Source organism: Corvus moneduloides, chromosome 9 (assembly GCF_009650955.1).
Source record: "Corvus moneduloides isolate bCorMon1 chromosome 9, bCorMon1.pri, whole genome shotgun sequence".
In the NCBI taxonomy this organism is placed as follows: Eukaryota; Metazoa; Chordata; class Aves; order Passeriformes; family Corvidae; genus Corvus; species Corvus moneduloides.
Genome location: NC_045484.1, coordinates 4930492 through 4953958, shown reverse-complemented (window position 1 = coordinate 4953958; position 23467 = coordinate 4930492). Strand labels below are relative to the sequence as shown.

Sequence of the window (23467 nt, the reverse complement as noted above, 5' to 3'; positions counted from 1 at the left end):
TGTGAGTTTGTACAATGCTCTTTCATCCGTTTCCTATCTTTGGTTTTCTTCCTATATCCGAGTATACCAGCAGCTCTGCTACCCCTGTTCCCTTGGTCACCCAGGGGCAGTCACCTTCCTCCTTGGCTTTCAGGCCTGCCTGGAACTTCTCCTCTTGGTGCTGTGCTCCCTGGGGACTTCCCAGGTGCTGAATTTTCCTGTTAAATCTCTCTGTCAGGTTCATACAGTAAATCTGGCTCAGCTGGTAAGCGAGGAGGCCCATCCACCCCTCCCTCCCCTCAGGGAGGAGCAAGCAGGGTGAAACTAAGGATATGGTTTATGCCCACTCCTGCTTTGACTCTGCCTTAAGCCCTGTTGCCCTCCTGGTGTTCCTGGGTCCAAGATGGCTGCTGGGTCCAGCTGGAGGGCTCCATTTCCTTCCACCATCAGGGCCCAGACCTCAAAGCAGCTGTGACAAGGTCTCACCCCTTCTAGGTCAGGGTCTCACTGTGTTCCTGAAAGTCTTCTCTCTGTTAATCTCTGGTATATTTTGGTTGTTGATGCGCATGAGCTGGTGGAAGAGCACCCCACCCCTGCACTCTCCCCATGCCCTCACCCTCCTGCACCCATGGCGTAGGGGCTGCCTCACCTTCATCAGGTCGCGGTGGTGCTCCAGCACACTGCAGGTGGTCTGCCAGGTGTCCTGGTAGCACTCCCAGGGGTCAACCCTGTGGGAGCCCAACAAAACAATAGCGTCACTCATGGCCACTGCCTGGACCTCCTGCCCATGCCACCTCCTCCCCACTGGGCTGGCCATGAGCAGCCATCATTGCTCCCTCAGCCCTGCCATGGACCATATCCTTCCTCCAGCCCTCCCACGCAGTGATCCCTAAGAGCTCTGGTGACCTGAATGTGTGCCTGGGCATCTTTCCATGCTTGGTACCCAACTAACCAGCTTTTGTTTGGCTTGGATGTGACTATGTGTGTCATAGCTCTCTTTCTGAGGGCAGCCCAAGATACTTCTGGTGTCACTTCAGCCACCAGATGCCACATGGCAGTGCTGGGAAGGTGAAAGTCTGCAGGCTGGTGCTACATGTGTGGAAAGGGAAGGTGCCACAGCACAAGGCTGGAGTGACCTGAATGACTTTGGGTCTAACCCAGACACTGCAGGCTCAGTGAGGGGCTTGAATGACTCCCTGAATCCTGAGGGCTCCCTTGAAGGGTGGTGTAACCCTCCTTGTCTGTTCTCTGCTGGACTGGGAGGGGAAGGTCTCTGATTTTTAATTAAGCTTGGGCTGGGAGAGAGAAAGTTCATCCTGGAGCTCTACCAGTTGGTGGCATCTCCACTTTGCATGCAGGACTTTGCCCCCACGGTGCAGAGAAGGGGCAAGGGCTGCTGGTGCCATGGCAGGTGCCCACTCTGCCACCCACCTGATCCAGTCGGAGGACTGCACAGCCAGCTGGCACATGGTCAAGCGGTGCCGGCTCGAGACTAGCCCCTGCATGAGAGGGTGAAGGAAGAACAGTTACAAAGCCTTGTGCTCTGGCCAGCCTGGGCTTGCAAACCTTTCTGGGGCAGAACATTAGGCTCACTCATGTGAGACAGACCAGAAGGATTCCTTCCTGCCCACAGAGGTTTATTTAAGATCCTCTTTGCCGGAGGGGAGGAGTCCCTGCTGGGCTCAACCCTGCCTACGTGCTTGGGTGCTGAGATATGCTCAGCACTACCACTCCCAGCCCTGTCCTGTAACAGGGCCAACCCAAGGGTGTGGTTTCTTGACGATATTCCTCCAGCTTTCAGGAGACAAGTGAGCTCCCCACTCCTAATTTGTCAAGTGCTTCTAAAGGTCACTTGTTTGCATCATTTCAGTCCCCACACACCAAAAAAAATCGGCTTTGAAATAATTCAAACAAAAAAACCCCACCAACCTACCACTGCTGTTTTGGGTGGGGATGTTTCTTTTTGCTGTCTAGTACTTTGGCTCATTTTATCTGCAGTTTTAATCTAAAGACTGAGAGGTTTCATCCTCTCCTTCCTCCCTGCGACTTTCCCAAGGTCAGGAGCTGCCCTGGGCAGAGGAGGGCCGTGAAGGGACCACAGGTCAGGTAGCGCTGCCCAGCGCTCACCCCTGACTTCAGAGACACCACCTCACACAGGAGGCAGTAAGAGGAAATAGGGACAACCCACCGTTTTCCCATAGGAGTCGTGCACCGGCGAGACAATGCCACCAATGACAATGAAGCGTCCGGTCTTGTGCAGGTAATCCCGGGCTCGCTCTGGAGAGAGACGACAAGGAAAAGGGTGCAGGGGGATTTAGCAGGACCCACTGAGCCCTGCAACACCACAGCACCCACCAGCCATGGCCCAGCCAGTCCCTCTGCAGCTGCACAGCTGTTACACCCCTCCCTGCCTGTGTCAATATCATGTGCTGCCCATGTCCCACTATGCTAAGAGATGTCCAGTTTCAGTTTCCTAAAGGTGGCATTTGAGGATAAAAATGCTGGCAACAAATTGCCAAACTCACCTGGTCTCCTACATATCTACCCCATCTACTGAGGTAGTAGCAAGGGAAAAGAAGATAGGGAAGCTAAAAGCAAAAAGGGAGATAAGATTGATGAGTGTCTTTGGGTGACTTTATGATGTTATATTCCATATCACTGTTCTATGCCCAGAAATTAATTTTTTGCCTTCTCTGTTCCTTTAAACTGAGCCTGAGAGGGGGGAGAGGAAAAAAACTGAGAGAACTTTCAAAGCAGTGTTTCAAGGACACACAGATATACACAGACTCCTCTTGCTTCCAACAGCAGTGACAGGAGCGGGAGGAAGCACCCGGCTTGTTTTTTTCAGCCAGCTTTTGGCCAGTTTTTCAGCTCCTTTTCCTCCGGAGAGTTGAACTTTGTTTTCCTGGGACTCTGATTTTTCCCTTCTTCTCTGCTGGATGGTTTCAACATCAGAATATATTGGGAGGACTTTCCACCGAGACCTTGGCCCTGGAGGTGGGCCCACCACCGTGACCCAGCTTCAAGAAGGGGGAGAGAGATCTATGGAAGGACTCTGAAATTTTCCCAGGTTTTCTCTCAGCAGAGTGAGAGGTTTTATTATTTAGCATCATTATCCTTTTCCTGTGTCTTTGTTAAATAAATAGCTTTCATCTCTTTCACTTTCCTTCGAGGAAAATTTATTTTTTCCTGAACCTGGTGGGGGAGGGATGGTTGTAACCTGCCTTCTCTCAGAGGATATATTTCCAAATTTGCCCAAACCAGCACAATAAGCCATTAGAAAGAGCATTTTTTCTTCAAGTGGAAGGTCTATAAAGTATTTTGGATTTGCAAATGAAAGGAGCATTTCTGAAACCGAGGTGGTGATTTTGGGATACATCAGCCATCCCAAGATGTCACTGTGCATCATATCCTTCAGACACTGAACTCAGCGGCTGGTGTTGCCCTGGAGGATGGGGAGAGGTCCTTCAGGAAGGGCGGGTGCTCTCACTATGGCAGTGGCTGCCACATCCCTGGAAGTGTCCAAGGCCAGGTTGGGTGGGACTTGAAGCAACCCCAGCCAGTGGAAGGTGTCCCTGCCTATGGCAGGGGTTGGAATGGGATGAGCTTTAAGGTCCCTTTCAACCCAAACCATTCCAGGATTCTAAGTCACTTGGGCAAAATTTTGAAATTTCCTCCAAATTTTGAAATTTCTGCTTGGGAATATTGTTCAGTTACTGTGTCAGTTAAAAGTCAATTACGGAAATATAATTGCCATGGACCTTTTTTTCCCCCTCAAGGGCATTGAGTAGCCTCAGGCCTCTGTGACAGCCTGTAGAAAATTTACCAGCCTCAATACAGCCTCTTCCTCAGACTCACCCGAAATCCTCACTCTGGCTGCCTTCCCAGCTCTTGTGCCCTGGACACACCAGCCTCCAGAGAGGGAAAAGTGGGCTTAAATAATTTGATCGGTGCAGGGAGTAAAATTTGATTGCCTGAATTGGATCCACCAAAATTATCTTTCCCTGCCCTCAAAATCCTGTGAGAGCACATGCAAAAAGCACAGTATGCTTGCGTTTGGTTTTTTTTTTTTTGCACGGGCGGGGAGACCAAGATTGATGAATCAGCGTTTACCTTTTTATCACAATGCAATTTTAAATGCAAATCAAAATAAAAAGGAAATTCCCTAACAAAAAAGATGCCATTGAGTTTTAAATTAACATATCCTTTCATTATTTCCTGGTTTGCCCTCACGTGATTTTCCCTGCCAAAAGAAGATTTAAAAACACTGATCTGTTCATCTTCACATATGGCCTCTTTAAAAAAGTTCATTTTTCAGAGGAGCTGAACTCTCTGCTTCAAGCTCTCAAAGGTGCTGATGGTATTAATTTGCCTTGAATTCTTGATGGCAAAAGCCAAAGTTTTTTCCTGGCTACCAATATCTCAAAAGTCTGTATTTAAACAGCCTGGCAACCATCTCCACATCTTCAGGCACTGTGACCCATGCTGCTAGCCTGTCGTCTCAGCTCCAGCTTCTAGGAGCTCACACCAAATATCCACCACCACCTTCTGCCTTAAAAAAACACTTCTGCAGAAAATAGGCACTGGCACAGGGTGCCCAGAGAAGTTTTGGATACCCCATCCTTGGGAGTGTCTAAGGCCAGGTAGGCTGGGACTTGGAGCAACCTGGTCTAGTGGAAGGTGTCGCTGCCCATGGCATGGATCTGAGGGGATGCTGATGGCCTCACAACACTCAGGGAGGGCTCTGCTGCTGGCAGGAGAAGGGTGCTGCTACCCTGTATCACCATCAAAACTGTTCATTTGGGTTTTAACCTGAACAATTTTTAGAGAAACCTGTAAAAATGAGGCTGCTTCCTACGTTGAGATCTGCATTTTCAAGAGCTTGTTGTCTACCTCAGAAACACCACATATAATTTAAATATGCATGGAGAAAATAACACATTTATTGACAGATCCCTGCAAGGAGGTATTGGGCAATGTGGGCTAAGAAGCAGCAGTACGGTGTAGGAATGGGAAGACCTGCCTTCTGGTTCTGCCTTGCCCACAACTTGCAGAGCACCCTTTCACATCACAAACTGGACAGTTCTCACTTGGTTTTGGGGTAGAGCACATTGCTTGCAGGGCTGTGTCTGTCAGGAGACTCTGCTGTCTTGCTTGTTTATGCAACCATCAGCTGAGCCAGCCCTTCACAGTTATCCACTTCAAAGCAAAAGCCTTAAAAAGATCACATTTTTCTTAAATTACACATCAAATCCTGTTTGGGAGAGGAGCTGTGCCACTGGTAGGGCTGCATGGTGTCAGGAGCATTGCCCTTACTGCTGGGCAGAGGATTCAGGGCAGGTTCGCACCATGACTTCAGGGTGACACAAGAAAGACACTGAGATGCTATAGCATGTCCCAGAGAAGGGAACAGAGCTGGGGAAGGGTCTGGAGCACCAAGAGTGGCTGAGGCCAACTGGTGGAGAAGCTCAAGCTGGAGAAAAAGAAGGGTCATGGGGGACTTTCTGGGTCTCCCCAATTCCCTGGGGGTGGAGCCAGGTGGGGGTCAGGGCTCGCTCACAGGGAACAAGGGGACAGGAAAAGAGGAATAATGGGTTTTGGATATTGGGGAAAACTTTCTTCATGTAAATGGTTGTCAAGCCCTGGCACAGCTCAAACTGCCCAGAGCAGTGGTGGAGTCCCCACCCCTGGGGGATTTAAAAGCCGTGTGGATGTGGCACCTGGGGACAGGGCTTAGTGGGGGCCTTGGCACTCAATCTAAAGGGTATTTTCCAACCTAGATGATGACATGATTTTGTGATTCTAAAATTGCAGTGTTAGTTTGCAGCATCTACATGTGTCCTCACTGCAATCATGCTGCTGTGTTTATAGCTTATTTTTATTTTTTTACAGTTTGAATCTCCTTAGACTGACACACTCTTCAGTGGCTAAATGGAGAGGGCAATAGGCCCTCATGGCCAAGTGTGTCCTGACCCATTAGTTCATCAGGCCTTGAGTACTCCCCTCCGCACAAGGCCAGACAAAACTATTTTAGCTCTTGTAAGAGAACTTGGGGATGTTGGTGGCTCATGGCCCACCCTGGGCTGAGGGTGCAGTGCCTCCTGCCATGGTGTGTGCCCCGGCACAAGCTGGAGGTGTGGATCCCAGCAGCAGTCATTCCTCTGGGTTTCTGGAAACAGGACGCTGGATTTGGGGGGTCATTGCTTCAAACACTGTGGCTGCTTTGGTCTTGCAGTGCTTCCTCCAAGCCCCCAGGTCCATGTTCTCAGAAAAGACCTTTTCCTTTCACAAAATTTGTTATGCCTTTCATGTGAAATATGCTGCTTGTGAGGATCAGGTTCATGGGTTGTTGGGGGTTTTAGGAGCTCTCCTGGTTTGGTTTTTTTTTTTTCTGTTAAAGGAATTTCCCCCAAACATGTTGCTAGGGGAGCAAATGGCTGGGTACTTCAGAAAAACAAAAGAGCTGGCTAGCTTTTTTGTTTCACCTGGGTGTGTGGGCAGTCGGTCTCAGGGTCTCAGCGTTTGGACAGAGAGGGAGGCTGCTTTCTTTGGCTGCTTTTCCTTCTGCTGAAGCCCCGGGATCCCAAAGCCCACCTTCCCTGCCCCGCTAGGAGCCGGGCTGTGGCCGCCCTGCCTCACCGTTGCTTCGAGCCTTCACTATGTTGTAGCCTGCTAGCCCTGCCTGACCAGACCTCCGGGGGGTTCCCCGTTTGGATATATCTCGTCTGCCACCCGGGATTTGTGCTTGTCCCTGCCGTTCCAGCCTGCTGTTCCAGCCTGCTGTTCCAGCCTGCTGTTCCCGAGGGTCCGGCCGGACACCGGGATCGGCTGCCCAGGGGTTTGTGAAGCCTTTGTTCCATCCCTTCCCGGGATCCCAGGCCACCACTGCCGCATGCTCCCCGAGCTCGCTCCGGAGCGCCCCCTGCAGCCGCGGGGGAACCATCGCACCTGCCCTGCTCTCCGGGAGCCGCCAGCGCCCCTGCCGGCTGCGAGCGGAACTGCACCCGAGGGGAAAGGGCCTGACAGCCGAGAAGGCTGGGACTGGGTTTGTGATTGTTTGCTGTTACTGCCATAGTTATTGTTGTTTGTTTGACTGTTTATACACATACAGATATATAATAGTAAAGAACTGTTATTCCTATTTCCCACATTTTTGCCTAAAAGCCCCTTGATTTCAAAATTATAATAACTCGGAGGGAAGGGGGGTTACATCTGCCATTCCAAGGGAGCCTCTGCCTTCCTTAGCAGACACCTGTCTTTCAAACCAAGACAGAGCTTGGAGCCCAATGTGGGGCCTGAGGGCATTAAGAGAGAGAGGTGAAAAAGGAATAACAGTTCCTGGATAACTTCATTTTGTGTGCTGGATATTGGAACCTTGTTAGGCAGCACTATGTGGTCTAGTTTACCCTGGTTCAGGTGGCAGGTGGTCATGGCTATATTCTTCCCCTTTGCAGCTCCTTACCTAAACATGGGTCCTCTGACTAAGGCTACCATTGCTGTTATCCAGTTTGCACTATGGGTCGAGAAAGTGAGGAATTCATGGGCTTTTAACTTCCTCCGGAATGGCTATTACAAAGACCCAAAAGGACTCAGGTGGGCATTTGGGATTGCTGCTGTGGAGGCAGAGGGCATTAGGCAATTGAACACCCTGCCTGGACTATCTGAGAATCCTTCTGCAGTTGGGCTCCTGAAAGTGGAAGAGCAACAAGTGCCAATTGCCACCTCAACAGTGCACCACCAGCAGTATCGGACAAATCGAGATGCTGTGATCCCCATCCACAAGATGATCCGTGAGCTGGAGAGCCAAGGGGTGGTCAGCAAGACCCACTCACCCTTCAACAGCCCCATCTGGCCTGTGCGCAAGTCTGACGGGGAATGGAGATTGACTGTGGACTATTGTGCCTTGAATGAAGTGACTCCACCGCTGAGCGCTGCCGTGCCGGACATGTTGGAGCTCCAGTACGAGCTGGAGTCCAAAGCAGCGAAGTGGTACGCCACTATTGACATTGCCAATGCATTTTTCTCCATTCCTCTGGCAGCGGAGTGCAGGCCTCAGTTTGCCTTCCCCTGGAGGGGCGTGCAATACACCTGGAACCGACTGCCCCAGGGGTGGAAGCACAGTCCCACCATCTGCCATGGACTGATCCAGGCTGCACTGGAAGAGGGTGAGGCCCCAGAACATCTGCAGTACATAGATGACATCATTGTGTGGGGGAACACGGCATGAGAGGTATTTGAGAAAGGAGAGAGAATCATCCAAATCCGCCTGGAAGCTGGATTCGCCATCAAGAAGAGCAAAGTCAAGGGACCTGCCCGAGAGATCCAGTTCCTGGGAGTAAAGTGGCAAGATGGATGACATCAGATTCCCACTGAGGTCATCAATAAGATCACAGCAATGTCTCCACCAACCAACAAGAAGGAAACACAAGCTTTCCTAGGTGCCATAAGTTTCTGGAGAATGCACATTCCCAAGTACAGCCAGATCGTGAGCCCTCTCTACCTGGTTACCTGAAAAAAGAACGATTTCCACTGGGGTTCAGTCCTGAACAGCAGCAAGCCTTCGCCCAGACCAAGCAGGAAATTGCTCACGCCGTAGCCCTTGGCCCAGTCCAGGACAGGAACCAGAGGTGAAGAACGTGCTCTACTCTGCAGCCGGGAACAATGGTCTGTCCTGGAGCCTCTGGTAGAAGGTGCCTGGTGAGACTTGGGGCCGACCACTGGGATTCTGGAGCCGAAGCTACAGAGGATCTGAAGCCAACTACACTCCCACAGAGAAAGAAATCTTGGCAGCTTATGAAGGAGTCCAGGCTGCCTCAGAAGTAATCGGCACAGAGGCACAACTCCTCCTGGCACCCGACTACCGTGCTGGGGTGGATGTTCAAGGGAAAGGTTCCTTCCACGCATCACGCCACTGACGCTACTTGGAGCAAATGGATCGCCCTCATCATGCAGCGCGCCCGAATTGGAAACCCAAGTCGCCCTGGGATCTTGGAAATAATTACGAACTGGCCGGAAGGTGAGACTTTTGGGTTATCTTCTGAAGAAGAAGAGGAGCAGGTGACACATGTCGAAGAAGCCCCACCATATAATGAGCTACCAGAGAGTGAAAGACAATACGCCCTCTTCACTGATGGTTCCTACCGAATTGTGGGCACTAGCCAGAGATGGAAAGCCTCTGTATAGAGCCCCACACGACAAGTTGCACAGGCTACTGAAGGAGAAGGTGGATCGAGCCAATTTGCTAAACTCAAAGCCGTCCAATTAGCTCTGGACATAGATGAAAGAGAGAAGTGGCCAAAGCTCTACCTCTACACTGATTCATGGACTGGTAGCCATGCTCTGTGGGGTTGTCTGGAAAGGTGGAAGAAGGCAAACTGGCAACACAGAGGAAAACCAATCTGGGCTGCTGAGGAGTAGAAGGGCATTGCCACTCGGGTAGAGCAGCTATCTGTGAAGGTCCGTCATGTAGATGCTCACATCCCCAAGAGATGGGCTAATGAAGAACATTGTAACAGCAAACAGGTAGATCAGGCTGTGAAAATAGAGGTGTCCCAGATAGACTTGGCTTGGCAACATAAAGGGGAGTTGTTCCTAGCTCGATAGGCCCATGATGCCTCAGGCCATCATGGCAGAGATGCCACCTATAAGTGGGCACGAGATCGAGGGATGGATCTAACCATGGACAGTATCTCCCAGGATTATCCCATGATTGTGAGACATGCGCTGCGATCAAGCAGGCCAAGCGGGTGAAGCCCCTGTGGTATGGTGGGCGATGGTCCAAATACAAGCATGGGGAGGCCTGGCAGATTGATTACATCACACTGCCTCAAAACCTGCCAAGGCAAGCGCTATGTGCTCACAATGGTAGAAGCCACCACTGGGTGGCTGGAGACCTATCCTGTGCCTCATGCTACTGCCCGGAACACCACCCTGGGCCTGGAAAAGCAAGTGCTTTGGAGGCATGGTACCCCTGAGAGAATCGAGTCTGACAATGGGACTCATTCAAGAACAGCCTTATAAACACCTGGGCTAGAGAACATGGCATTGAGTGGGTGTACCACATCCCTTACCATGCACCAGCAGCTGGGAAGGTTGAGCGGTGTAATGGACTGCTTAAAACCACCTTGAAGGCACTGGGTGGGGGGACTTTCAAAAACTGGGAGGTTGCATTTAGCAAGAGCCACCTGGTTAGTTAACACCTGAGGCTCCACCAGCCGAGTAGGCCCTGCCCAATCCAAACCCCTACAAACAACAGACGGGGGATAAGGTTCCAGTGGTGCACATGAGAGGTATGCTTGGAAAAACTGTTTTGGGGTTAATTCTGCCCTCGAGCAAGACAGACCCCATCCGTGGGGTTGTCTTCGCTCAGGGACCACGTTGCAGCTGGTGGGTGATGCAAAAGGATGGAGAGACCCGATGCATACCTCAAGGGGACCTTGTTTTAGGGTGAACTACCCATGGCTCTGTACTTGTATCAGCATGTATATATGCATATAATTCGGGTGATATACATATTTATATGGTTAAAAGGGTTAAGTTTCCATGGAACCTGTAAGTATGGAAAAATTTGGGGTGGATAATGTTGGGGTTTTAGGAGCTCTCCTGGTTTGTTTTTTTTTTCTGTTAAAGGAATTCCCCAAACATGTTGCTAAGTGGAACAATACCTGGGTACTTCAGAAAAACAAAAGAGCTGGCTAGCTTTTTTGTTTCACCTGGGTGTGTGGGCAGTTGGTCTCTCCGGTCCCGTGTTTGGACAGAGGAGGGGAGGCTAGCTATTCTTTGGCTGCTTTCCTTCTGCTGGAGAAGCCCCGGGACCCCAAAGCCCACCTTCCCTGCCCCGCTAGGAGCCAGGCTGTGGCCGCCCTGCCTCACCGTTGCTTCGAGCCTTCACTATGTTGTAGACCTGCTCGCCCTTGCCCGCCCATACCTCTGGAGGGTTCCCCATTTGGATATTCTGCGTCTGCCACCCGGATTTGTGCGTGTCCCTGCCGTTCCAGCCTGCTGTTCCAGCCTGCCGTTCCCGGGGGTCCAGCCAGACACCGGATCAGCTGCCCAGGAGTTTGTGAAGCTTTTTTGTTCCATCCCTTCCCGGGATCCCAGGCCACCACTGCCGATGCTCCCCGACTTGCTCCGGAGCGCCCCCTGCAGCCGCGGGGGAAACCTCGCACCTGCCCTGCTTCTCCGGGAGCCGCCACCCGCACCCCCTGCCGGCTGCGAGCGGAACTGCACCCGAGGGGAAATAGCCTGACAGCCGAGAAGGCTGGGACTGAGTTTGTGATTGTTTGCTGTTACTGCCATAGTTTATTGTTGCTTGTTTGACTGTTTATACACATACAGATATATAATAGTAAAGAACTGGTTATTCCTATTTCCCACATCTTTGCCTAAAAGCCCTTGATTCAAATTATAATAACTCGGAGGGAAGGGGGGTTACATCTGCCATTCCAAGGGGGGCTCCTGCCTTCCTTAGCAGACACCTGTCTTTCAAACCAAGACAATGGTCTCCTTGCAGACATGGCTAATGCCAAAGACATTGCAGTAGTTTTGTATTCCTATCCCCAGCTGTATTCCTTTTCATCAGTTGTCTGCAGCTCCCAACCTTCCCTCCCTGCTTGTGCAAAGATTTTTGCTTGGCAAAAGTAGATTTTGGTCTGAAAAGTCCTAAGTCTTTGGCATCTTAATTCCACTTCTCTGACAATTAGTTGGGTTTCTGGCCCATTTGTTGTCCTTGAGCTAAGCCCTCTGTCATGGCTTCCCAGCCCTTTCCCAGCCCATTTCTTGCCTGTTGAATACCTGTGATATCCACAGATTGTGCCAGACCCCAGAAAATCCCCTCCCGTATTTTCATTTTCTACGAGCACTTTATATCCTGCCACACCAATGCAAGGATGTCAGCTTGTAAGCGAAGAGCTCATTCCTTTTCTGGTGTAAATCATCTGTAATGCTCCAGGCAGCCTCAATGGCTTTTAAACATTGTTGACACAAATAACCTCAGGGTGATGGCCCTGCCAAGATATGCATTAGCCCCCCAGCAGCCTGCTTGTGGGATGGGAAGCTTTCAGCCATGCTCCGTGCCTGCCAGCTGCTAGATGACCTTAGCTTTGCTGTGTTGGGGAGGGAAGGGACAGGGGTGACACTTGGACCCATCCCGAGCACTGGTGACACTTTCCCACTTTCCCAGCCCAGCTTTGCTCATCTGCTCTGCAAATGCACTTCAAGTATTTTCATCTCTGCTGCTTTCCTGAGAGATGATGGTAGGGAAAGACCAATCAGAGGATATGCTCCAGGGCTACAAAACAAAAAAGTGATGGTTTTGTCCAGTTTGAATGAAAAAATAGCATCCTACTTCCCCAATAGGAAACCAGTCTTTATTTAAGAGATGTTTCTTTTTGGAGGTTCTCACTGAGTATATTTATTCGCAATGTTTTGGCTCCCCTGGTGCTGCTCCATCATCTAAATTGACGTTAATGAAATCAAATATTCCTCATGTTCAACTTTTCAAGGTGTAATTTCAAATTGTATTTGCTTTGCCTTTGTACCTGGTTCATCTGCACCCCTAAGACTTCCTTTTTTCTGTTTTTTCTTTTTTTTTTCAGAGTAAAGCCACAGGCCAGCTCTGATTTATGCCCTTCTCCCCACAGGGGATTGAAGCTGCAGCTTGCTCACACTGTGCCAGCTCTCTGAAAACACACACAAGGTAGCAGGTAGGAAAGAAAGCTTTGCAACAGCCTTCATTGCAGTTCCCTGAGAGTTGGTACAAGAAGGTGTGCAGCTACAGGTGATGAGAAGGCAAAACCATTTCGCAAGTGTCTCATTTTTATTTTGAGCAATTTGGCCTCTGACATCCTTGGACAGGAGGTGGGACATGGCCATGAGGTGCCAAGGGCAAGGGAGGCACTTTCCCACTGTCTAAAATCCCTTCTCCTGCAGGAGAGAGTGACCCAGATACACCAGCACACTTTGTTTTATTCTCAAGCTAGCAGCACTTGCAGGATCTAAATGGTGCTTCCAGAGCTCAGTGTGGGCAAGGAGCCAGCAGTTACTCTCAGTCTAACTGAATGGTGCATGTATGTATACATATATATATATGTATATGTGTATATATATATATATGTATATGTACATGTATATATATGAATGTGTATATTTATAAAAGCCCTCTGAATGCTAAATCAGGGATGTATTCATCAGAGGTGTCCTTCTCCCAGAGCCCAGCTCTCCTGCCTTCCCCAGAGCCTTGTTCTTTGTCCCAACCAGTGTCTTCATCCACAGTCAGATCTTGGTTAGAGCTGGGGAAACTGTTGACATCTCCCTTCCCTGGGCTCCCAGAAGAGACATTTCTACTAGAGCAAGCCCTGGCTGCTCTTCAAGGAAGGTTCCTCCTTTGGGAAGAAGCAGGAGAGTGATTCTTCACAATGGGATTGACCACGGCAAGCCTGGCTCAGAGATCCCAGTGTCCCACTGACCCAAATAGCCTGTCCTGCCTCATGCTCAGTGCCTCTTAGACAATCTCAGTCAGATTCCCAGGAGACTTGTAGTTGGTAGAAAAATCCCATTAAGCCCCCTAATGCTTAATGATTTTCATCTCTGAGTTAATTGCTCTGTTACACTTTCCCCCACTCCATTAGCCCATAGCTGTACCCAGGCACTGCAGAAATAACAAATTTGGGGAGGGCTTCAGGTGTTGATGCACATTTGTTTTAATCAGCTTTTCATAAGCACAAAAAAAGCACTGGCCGCCAAATGCCTCAACATCTGTGGTGGAAGCGGAGGCAGTGAAAGGCCCTGAGAGGTGATGCTGGAGCACCTGACCCTCCCAGCCCACCCAGGTCCCCACCAGTGTCCAACTAAGAGCCACACAAGTGATAACTAATGTGACTCCTTCTATCACCATCTCCTGACCACTCCTGGCTTCAAGCAGAAAACAAACAAACTAACTAACTAACTAAAATAATAAAAGTAGGAGACTGAGTCACCGTAAGCTGACCTAGAAATAGCAGAGCATTCCTGGAGCCCCAGCTAGGTGGGCCTGGGCAGGGGTCCTGGCTGGTCCCAGGGAATCTGGGTTTCGCCTATGAAGCTGTAGAGGGACAACCTATTTGATATCATCAAAATTGAAAGTGAAGATATCTTATTTTTCCCTCTTTTATTAGAAGTGAAGTATTGCAAGGGTCAGTGTGTCTGAGAAGTTACACAGGAGCCCAGGAAGAAGAGTTCTCAGGTCCTAGAGCTTGAGAAGGAGCATTTGAGGAAGAGCCTGGCCAAGATGCTTTTCCCTCCTGTAGCTGCTAATCCTGCTGCAATGGAGCAGAAGGGAGCAGACAGTGCCCATCAGGTGAGCAACACGAGGAAAAGTACAGGGAGCTGCTTCTTGAGTTGAAGTGCCACCAGCTCCTCCAGGCAGGGACTGGACCTACTTTTCTGTCAGACAGGTGATCAGCACAGTGCTGCCACTCTCTCTACTTCTACAGAGAAGTAATATAACTTATTGCTTGGAAATCTCCACTCTGGTATCGCAGGGAGAGCAGGAACGTTCTCAAAACCATGCTGGATCTCACCTGAGGGGTGCGCAGCTGAGTGGGTGGACATGTTAAATACCTCCATGAGGTGTTCAACACCCAGGGCTGCTACCTGAGTATCTTAGAGGTCTTGGGGCTAATGAAATAAGGGAAAGCATCTAATGAAGTAAAAGCAACTCTTAGCAGATTGTTGGATGGGGCTTTGAGCAACCTGGTCTAGGGAACGGTGTCCCTGTCCATGGCAGGGTGTTGTAACAAGATGATCTTTAAGGTCTCTTCCAAATAATTCTGTGATTCTAAAAATGGATGAAGAAGAGGGCTTCACCTAAAGTAGGTTTTTTGAACTCTATTCTGCAGGGCAGCACTGAAACAGCTTGCTTAGAAGCCCTAAGAGAAGGATAAGCATCTCTAGTTAAGAAGATTTTCTGTATGTGTGATATTGAAGTGGAAAGTGAAAAGTCATGTACCTTTCCTTGTCTGATGCAGCAGCTACCACCCCACAAATCAGCAAGAGCTGTATATGGTGTAGCGTGGTTGAGGGGAGAGAGTTTTCCTCTTCCGGTGTAGTGTTTTCCTTCTTTTTAGGAAGAAATGTGTCGAAATGTGTCAAAATGTGGATTTGCCAGTGGTCAGTGTAAAATGCCCCTGCATTTACATAAAATGCCAGCATTTATGTAAGCACAAACTAGGGGAGTTAAGATCCCTGTGGCTGGCTGGGAGAAAGCAGTCAGAGCTACTTCAGCTGAAATCTGTCTCTCCTCCAGGATTTTTGAGGCTAATGGCTCTCCAGCTGGTGTAAGATGATGTAACATGCCACCCACAGAAAGCAACATCAATTTATGGTGCGAATCTGGCCCAGAGCTGGCATTTTGTGGTTGTATACCAACTTCGATGAGAGTCTAAATATCAGGAGAGAAAACTGTTTGGCAAGCAAACAGGAAGGTATTCCAGATAGTCCCAACTGCTCCACTTTGAAGTGATTTTTGTTATCCTGGGCCCATGGATAGAGTCACACAGCAAAAGGGTAGCAGAAAAAGGCAATATTTTCATTATTCTGCCATGGTTTTATACATCGCTTTCATCCAAAATAGGACAGGTACATCCCTGGAGAGGTCCCAGTCCCCATCTCAGTCAGGGAAATTGGTGTCACTCAGTGCCTTTAAAAAAAAATGAAGGGGAAATAAAACCCCAGCAGATTTCCACACTTGTTTTCCAGTGCCCTGATTTCCCTGTGGAAGCATTCTGTTTGTTTTCATTTCCAAGCTGTTGTAGTGCATCAAAGGCAGTGCTTTTTATGTCCTGGCATGTGTCGTGCTGCTCCTTTGGGCTGACATGTGGCAGGATCACAACCCTACCAGGAGCAGAGGATTTATGGTTCTCAGTTCCCCATGGAGCGGAGATGAAGAGCCTTTGCCCAGCAGTTCGTCGCTGGTCTTGGGCTGCCTCCACATGGGGCTGACCCCTGTGTGTCTGACCCAGGGCAAAGCATGTGAAGATACTGACCTTGTCTGGGATCTGTGTTGGCTGAACCAGGACTGTGCAGGCAGAAAACATCCCACCTACAGAGAGGCAGAAAGGCTGAGGGGAGGCTGGTGAGGGCGTGGGCCAACAGAGCCACGGTAGGATTTCAGGCTCAAGGTGACACCAAAGGGATGTCACATTCCAGTTACTGCAGCAGTATATCAGCGAAACCCTGTCTCTTTGCAGACCCATTCCCCCATTTTCCCCAAAAAGAAACATCAACCATATCTTTGCACAAGGCAAAGGTGCCAGAAGCAAAGTTAAGTGTTTAAGCATCTCCAAACCAGCTTGTGTTGGGAAGACTGGATTTTCTGCTTTTCCTTGACAATGAAACACAGAGAAACATCATCTCCTCAGGGAAGGCTTAAGCTCAATTAGGGGCCGATGGATTTTCAGTGAAAATAGAAACCTTTGTGGAGCAGGGACTGAGCAAGTTCTTCCTTGCCTGGCTCAGAGATGGGTTCTCCACCCATCCCATGGGGAGCACCTCTGCCTGTGCTTCCTATTCCAGCCTTGAAACAGACTTATCTCAATTAATCTTCTCTTGGGGCAAGCCCTACAGTGGCTTTTGAAAATGCACATTTCTGAAGAATCTAGGCTTTTCTGTACCCAAATATTGATTTAGCAAATTTCTGCTGGTATGACCGAGATACATCCAGTGGCTCAGGCTTACTGAAGAAAACTAGTTGATGCTGAAAAGGGAGAGGAAAATAAAGTGTTTCTGACCCAGGTTGCCTTTTCCAGCAACAATGGTGCTTCAGTGCAATGAGAGCTTGTGCTTTGGCCCTGGTTTATTTCAGGGTTGTGATGGGCACTACTGACTTTCTCCACACAGGGCATCCTGAAAATCTAGCCCTGCTTGGCTGGGCACTGGTGGCATCATGGAAGTGCTTGGATTGAGGGGTTATAAATACCAGAGAGGGCATGCTCATGTCAAAATCCAGAGGTGCCCTGGCTTTATCTCTATCTTAGGCTGATTTTTCAGTCTTTAGAGAAAGCTGCTTTGGGCTCTCTAGTCCCAGGTGGAGGTTCAGGTTAGGGTTAGGGTTAGGGTTAAGATTGGAGTTACTTGTGCTAAACATTCAACACAGCTGGACTTCCTTGGCTCAGAGGACCTCTTGCAGTGCCCCAGACTTGCTGCCAGAAGGGATTTTGGAAGCCCAAGTGTGCAGACGTGAGGATGCCCATTTTGGGCCAGTTGCCGCTCAGATGCACAAAGATCAGTACAGTCATGACCTACTCCTACCTCTGGCCCCCATCACTGTGGTACCCGACCCGCAGCAGCCTGGCAGGGAAAGGATGTGGCTCTCCCCATTGCACCAGTCAAGCAGTTAAATGAGCTGCCCAAGGTCACATGAGAGATGTGGGCTGCCCCTGCTGGTGTTCAGCATGCAGTTAATTGATACCCTTGGCATTGCAAAGGTTGGTGCTAAAAACCATCAGAGACGACAGTGCAGGAGGTGAAAGCATCACAGTGAGTGCAAATGGTTTTTAAATAGAAGCAAAGCCCCTGTTTCCTTCTAGAATGAGGTTGTAGGACTGGATTTCTCACTGCCAGGTTTCTTTATAGTCAGTGGAAGTAAAATAAGGTATGTGGCACATTTTGGGAGGTGGCATTATCATAAAGACAATGTGATGTCTCAGAGACCATAATAAATACTGCTAAATATTTAAGAGCTAATAAATGTTTTAAAAGAATCCCTGAGAAGTTATTGATGGAGTTTAATCTCGTGCTCAGGAAAACTTCTCACTTTGGGTCATGAAGAGGAGATGCTTGAGATGCAGGAAGCTAATGAAAAAGGCTGTGAAAAACGAGTCTGTATGGGGTGCAGTGATGGGAATGTGACATCTACTGATATATAGCGGCCCCCAGAAGAACCATGGGTGCTGCAGTCCTGCCGGTGCCGCTTTGTCCTCCCAGCACAGCAGCCAAGAATCTGCAGTTTTTCAGTGTGTTTCGGGCAAGTGCGGGGCGTGGAGTTGTGTCGGTCACTCAGCCACCGCGGCACAGGGCTGGGCTGGCGGGAGTTGCTGTCGCTGCCACGGTGAGCCACGGGCACTTGGCGCTAGGCACAACTTGCCCTCCTAGACCCCTCGCACCGAAGAAAGGTTTCGGCTGTTTGCTGTGATTTTAGCGGCTTGGATATCAGTGGAAGCTCCTCCGCTGTGTTACAGAGGGGTGAGCAGGGATGCCGCAGCTCCCCGTGTCAGATACACCACCCCGGGTATTTTAAGTGAGATCTGTCCTGGCTCTGCCCCGGTGAAGTCGTTCCCGCTGCGCTCTGCCAGTGCTGCTGAGCTCCAGTGCCGTGCGGAGCCAAGCCGGAGCTCAGTCAGCCTCTCCCTGTCCGTCATGTCCTCCCAGAGCCCCATTACACCTCCTACTCCATCGATCGATCCCTCCAGCTAATTGCGCATTCAGATTTCAGCCGGGGATGAAATGGAACCAGGAGGCAGCCTTGCAGGGACCCGCACTTCTTACTCATGTTGCAGACAGCAGAGCAAAGTCTCTCTCAAGCTCCTGACCAGCTTTTGTTAGATGGAGGGGGAAGGAATTTTGCTTCTGGACATTTGCCGATGTATTCCCATTCAAGCAAAGGGGAAAGGGTGAGCTGTCATTCCACTCAGGCATTTCTCCCAGCTCTGTCCCAGGCAGTGACACTCTCATTAAACTGTTCCGCAGTTTAGTCATGTCAATCAAATAAGAAAAAGTGATTCTTGAAATTCAGGATATAAGAACAACCTGTCATTAACAAAAGCCTCAGCTCCTGCCTCTTCATCCCTCTTTACTTAGAAAACTCCATCCTTTCATCTCAAATCCCTTGCTATGGGATGCAGTAGCCCTCAGTGCTGCTCCTCTACAAGGACTGCAGTGGATAATCAAAGAGCAGCCTGCTGAGATTTTTAATTGCTCAAGTTTTCTTAAGAACTAAGCAAGAGAGTTTTATGTTTGATAGCAGGAGTCCATTTTCATTGTTTTCCACCAGAAATGGTTTTTACCCAGCTGTTGGTTGGGATATTAACTCTCTTCAATAACAGATGCACATAGGGTCTAAGGAAAATTTAATTAGACAAAAGGGAAGAATAGTGGGCATTTGCTGATTTTCAGGATTCAGGCTGTCAGGAAAAACAGGAGCACTGTTTTTCTGTGCAAGTCCAGGTCCTGGGCACTGTTTGACATGAGGTGGGTGGGGAAACTCCATGGCCAAACAGGTTTAAAATATCTGAAGTACCAGAACTCCCTATGAGAGGGCCACATCTGAATGACATCTCACAAATCTCTTCCTCCCAAAGAAAGTAGAAGTGGACCTGGAGCAAACCATCACCCATAAATCCATGTGCAGGAGAGGAGGCAGTCTGGATACAGGTGGATGATATAGATTTGATTAGGACCATCTATTTGACAGTACCCAAAAAATAGCTGTAAAAAGAGCCAAGTACCTGTGACTGAGTCAGACAAAGTCCTGTGTTTGGGGATGGGGGGGGGGCGGTTACCCAACTTGCTGCCTCTGAGCCCCACTCTGAACATCCCCATGGACCCCAGACTCCACATTGCTGGACCTTTTGGGCACCGTGCATCCAGAAGGGGGAAGGAAGGCTGAAATCTTCTTCTGCAAGAGCAGGAAGGCCCCAATGAAGCTCTGCTACTTGCAGGCTGATAAGCAGAGGGTGAAAGGGGAATTGAGGGGTCATCCAACCCTGGAGATGAAGCTGTTTGTAGAGCTGGGCAGAAATAAAACTGTGGCTGATGAGCAAGGCTTTGTGATTGAAGATAGAAGTTTGCACATGAAAAGAATGGATTGTGGAGAAATTCAGAACCTTAAAAAGGCAGGAAAAAAAGTGTCTAAAGTGCCAAAATAGGGGATGTGGGCAATTCCAGAGGGGTCTTTTCTTCTACAATTGAAGAAAAATTAATAAAAGAAAATAGAGAAAAAAAAAATCAGTATCAAAATACAGCACATTAATCAACCAGATACCATTTTACCCCACCAAACCCCTCATTTCAGTTTGAAGAAATCATCAGAACAATCCTCTAATTCTCACATATCCACAGGACAGTACAAGCCATTTCCTCTGTAGAACCTACAAAGAAGCGAATCTCAGCACCTTCCTTTCAAATCCAGATATTTGTTGGCTCCGTCTCCAACTCTGAAACACCATGACAGAGAACCTGGAGCCTCTGACCTTGTCTGGTGATACCTTTAATCCCAGTATTTTATCCAAGACCATCTTCAAAATGAACTGTATTTTTTTGATTGAAAAAAATTGCTTTCTACCTTGCTCTACAGAGCTGCCTTTTGGTTTGCAAGCTCTGGACACAGTTGTATTAGGGCTCCCTGAGCTGGGGCCACACGGGGAAGTGATTTAATAGTCAAAGCAAGTAAAAGCTCATTGTCTGGTAGAGTGCCAGCATGGGCTTTGGCGTGTTAGCAAAGCTGCATGGATTAGGTTTTGTTTTTGACATTGGTGCCTTGGCTCTTGTCCTTTGGGTGGCATCGCTTGCATGGGAAGGAAGGAGGAGGGAAACTGTGAGGAGGCCAAGATGGAAGAGATGCACTTTAAGCAGCAGATCCCACTGCTGGGTGTCCATGCTGCTCAGTGTGTCCCAGCACTTCGCACTGACGTCCAAAGCCAGTGCGGGGATGTCTCAGAGGTTCCCCTCCTGAGCTGGCTGCAGGGCAGGAGGGTTAAACAGTGGCCCATGCTCAGTGCTCCTCTTAGTGGCAGTGGGAAATGAAAGTGGGCTGGTTGGAGTTTGGTGTGCTTGCCAAGGTGAGCAAGTGGGTTCTCTGCATTGAACAGCGGTGGGGATTTCATGTGGCTTTGATGCAGGACTTTGTTCTGAGTCTTATCTTTATTCAATTATTAAGATTTTTTGCATGGGCCCTGTTTTTTCTCCTCCATACCTCCTTAGGATATAAATGGAGTTTCATTTTGGGTTAAAGGCCACCAGTGTTTGTGTCAAACTTTAGAAACAACCTCTGCCCTCTCTATTCTTCTGTCTTTCCTCCCCTCCACAGTACCATCCCAAACTTTTTTTCATAGCCACATAAAGCTAGAAAATACAACTTAAATTTGTGACTCAGAGCACCTCTCAAAGTGCAGCTGATATTACAAATAACTCTGAGTGTTTTCAGGACTATGTGGGTGTTTGTCTCAACCCCTTGGTTGGGATGGCTGTACATCACTGTGTCTCACCTACTTTTTTGTTAAATGTTATATATCTTGGGCAAAGTATTAATTTATATGTATGATATTAAATTTGGATACACAGACACAATTCAGCCTCACTTGGGGAGCCCCAGTGATCCAGGATTTTTACTGGCAGATGAAGCAGGGAGCTCTGTTGCGGTAAGTGCAGCTCCTCACAAGGTTCAGCGGTGGGATGCAGTTGCAGATTTGGGGTTGTAAGAAGAATCCCAGCTTTCTGGAATCCCAAGGATAATGTTGAGTCTTAAATCCATATGACTGATGGAAAGAATAACCCAATGGGAATCTTTCCCCCACTAGAAGACACTTCCACATAATTAACTAATCTCCTATTCAGGCAAAAATCCTATGGGAAAAGGTTGGCTTTTGGTCTGAATAAAACATGGTAAAATCCACACTGGGAAAAATGATGGTTGACATACAGTGGTGTGTCTACAGTGACATATCCATGCAAATATTGTACTTCCTTTTGGCTTAATTAGTGCCATTTGTTAAAGAGATAAATTGTCTCTCTCTATGTTAAGCAAAAAATCCTGCTATTAGGTTCTCAAAGCACAAATATTTGTCTGAATGATGAAGACAATATTTTTGCACGAATTCAGCTGTTTGAAATACATCATTTACAGGGTAGAGCACTGTTTTGGTTGGACTCTATAGCGCAGAGCTAGAAGAGTAACATAGATTTTGGTTGAGATTCCTATGGATTCACAGGATTATACTTTCAGACTTGGGGAGAAGTGTTCCTCAAACAAAAATGATCAGGGATTTAGAAGCTAAATTCTGTGTCCTTTCCTCATGGAAGTTTCATTTGTCACTATCAGTATCTCAATGTCCCTATCTCAAGTATTGTATTACAGGAGCTCTACAGGATGCATGCATAGAAAATTTCCACATCAAGCCACCCTTTCTGAGCTAAAACCTGTCTTCCTGAAAGATGTCTGAGTGTTCATTTACTGCCTTCATGTGACAGAGAATCCATCAGGTAACCAGGCACTTTCTCCTATTACTTGATTACCTTCACTTGAACCCACACAACATATTTGTAGTTTGAAGTGGTGTGGGATCCACTCTTAGCATCTCACCAGTCCTTATTCTTCTGAATAAAGTTGCCCACTTTCATCACATATCACATATTCGTCCCCCAAGCAGATCAAGACACTCCTTAACATCTTTAAGGATGAGCTTAGACTGAGCCTCCCTAGTCTCCCGCCACAAAGCCTGGCTTCCGAAACTAATGTAATTCTTGTCACTGTTCCACAAAGAAGGGTTTTGCTAATGCTGTACATGAAAAGGATGCAACCTTTCTTCTTCTGCTTGATATTCCACTGCTCATATCTACAAGGATCACATTTGCTGCTTTATTTACAGCACCACACAGAGTTTGCATTCAGCAGGTTGTGCACAATCCCCCCTCAGTCCTTGACACTGCCACTGTTTGGCAGAAGACATTTGCCTATTGTTTATATTTGACGTGCATTCTTCCTCATTGGACATATGACTTTGCCTTTGACTTCACTGTTGAACAAGCCCTTTTTATCAGACAACCTGAGTCAGGCAGCACAACTGACTCATTACCAGCAGGAATTGCTATTCTGTCCACTTTGGGGTCATGGCCACTTTTTACTATCAGGGATTATATATTTTCTTTCACCTCTTTGGTAAAGATATTGAACAGTACTGAGCAAAAAGAAAATCTCATTGCGAGCCTATAAGAACACACAGTGCATACTAAAATGTCACTGATCCTTATTTTCTAAAATACATTTTGTTACTTGTTGTTAGTCCACTGAATAAGGGCCACACAGATATCTTTAGTATTACTTAATCAAAATAAGACTAAATGTGAATTACAGAAATCTTTTTCATCAATGGTTGTTTCCATCAACCTACTCCCTGTAATTTGATTTAATATTGTTTTTGTTTTTAAATAGTTCCTCTTGATCCTTGTTGGCAATTTCTTTTTGCTTAGGGAACAGGATTTTTTTTTAAATTTCAAGCATATTGGTGCCCAATTTTGCTGGCACTTATGAAATGGAGTAACAATGTGATCCTTTGCATCTAGAAAACCATCATTTTCTAACCTGATGCCCAACTCATTATGTTCTAGAAAAACAAGGTCTGATGCAGAAATACCCCAAGCTGATTTCAGTTATTTTTTTGTAGTTTATATACTTAGAAACTTATATACAGCTTTTAGAAACCCCAGGAATGCTTCTCCACTGGTAGCACAAGACCTT

The 23467-nt window shown here is 48.1% G+C and overlaps 1 protein-coding gene across 1 annotated transcript in view; it reads right to left on the bottom strand.

Annotated features, from left to right (window-relative positions):
* NMNAT2 (nicotinamide nucleotide adenylyltransferase 2) overlaps positions 1 to 23467 on the bottom strand; it is a 31557-nt gene that overhangs the window by 7002 nt on the left and 1088 nt on the right. The window contains 3 exon segments of the mRNA XM_032117836.1: positions 629 to 707; positions 1411 to 1478; positions 2168 to 2256. Coding sequence (XP_031973727.1) covers positions 629 to 707; positions 1411 to 1478; positions 2168 to 2256 — 236 coding nt within the window.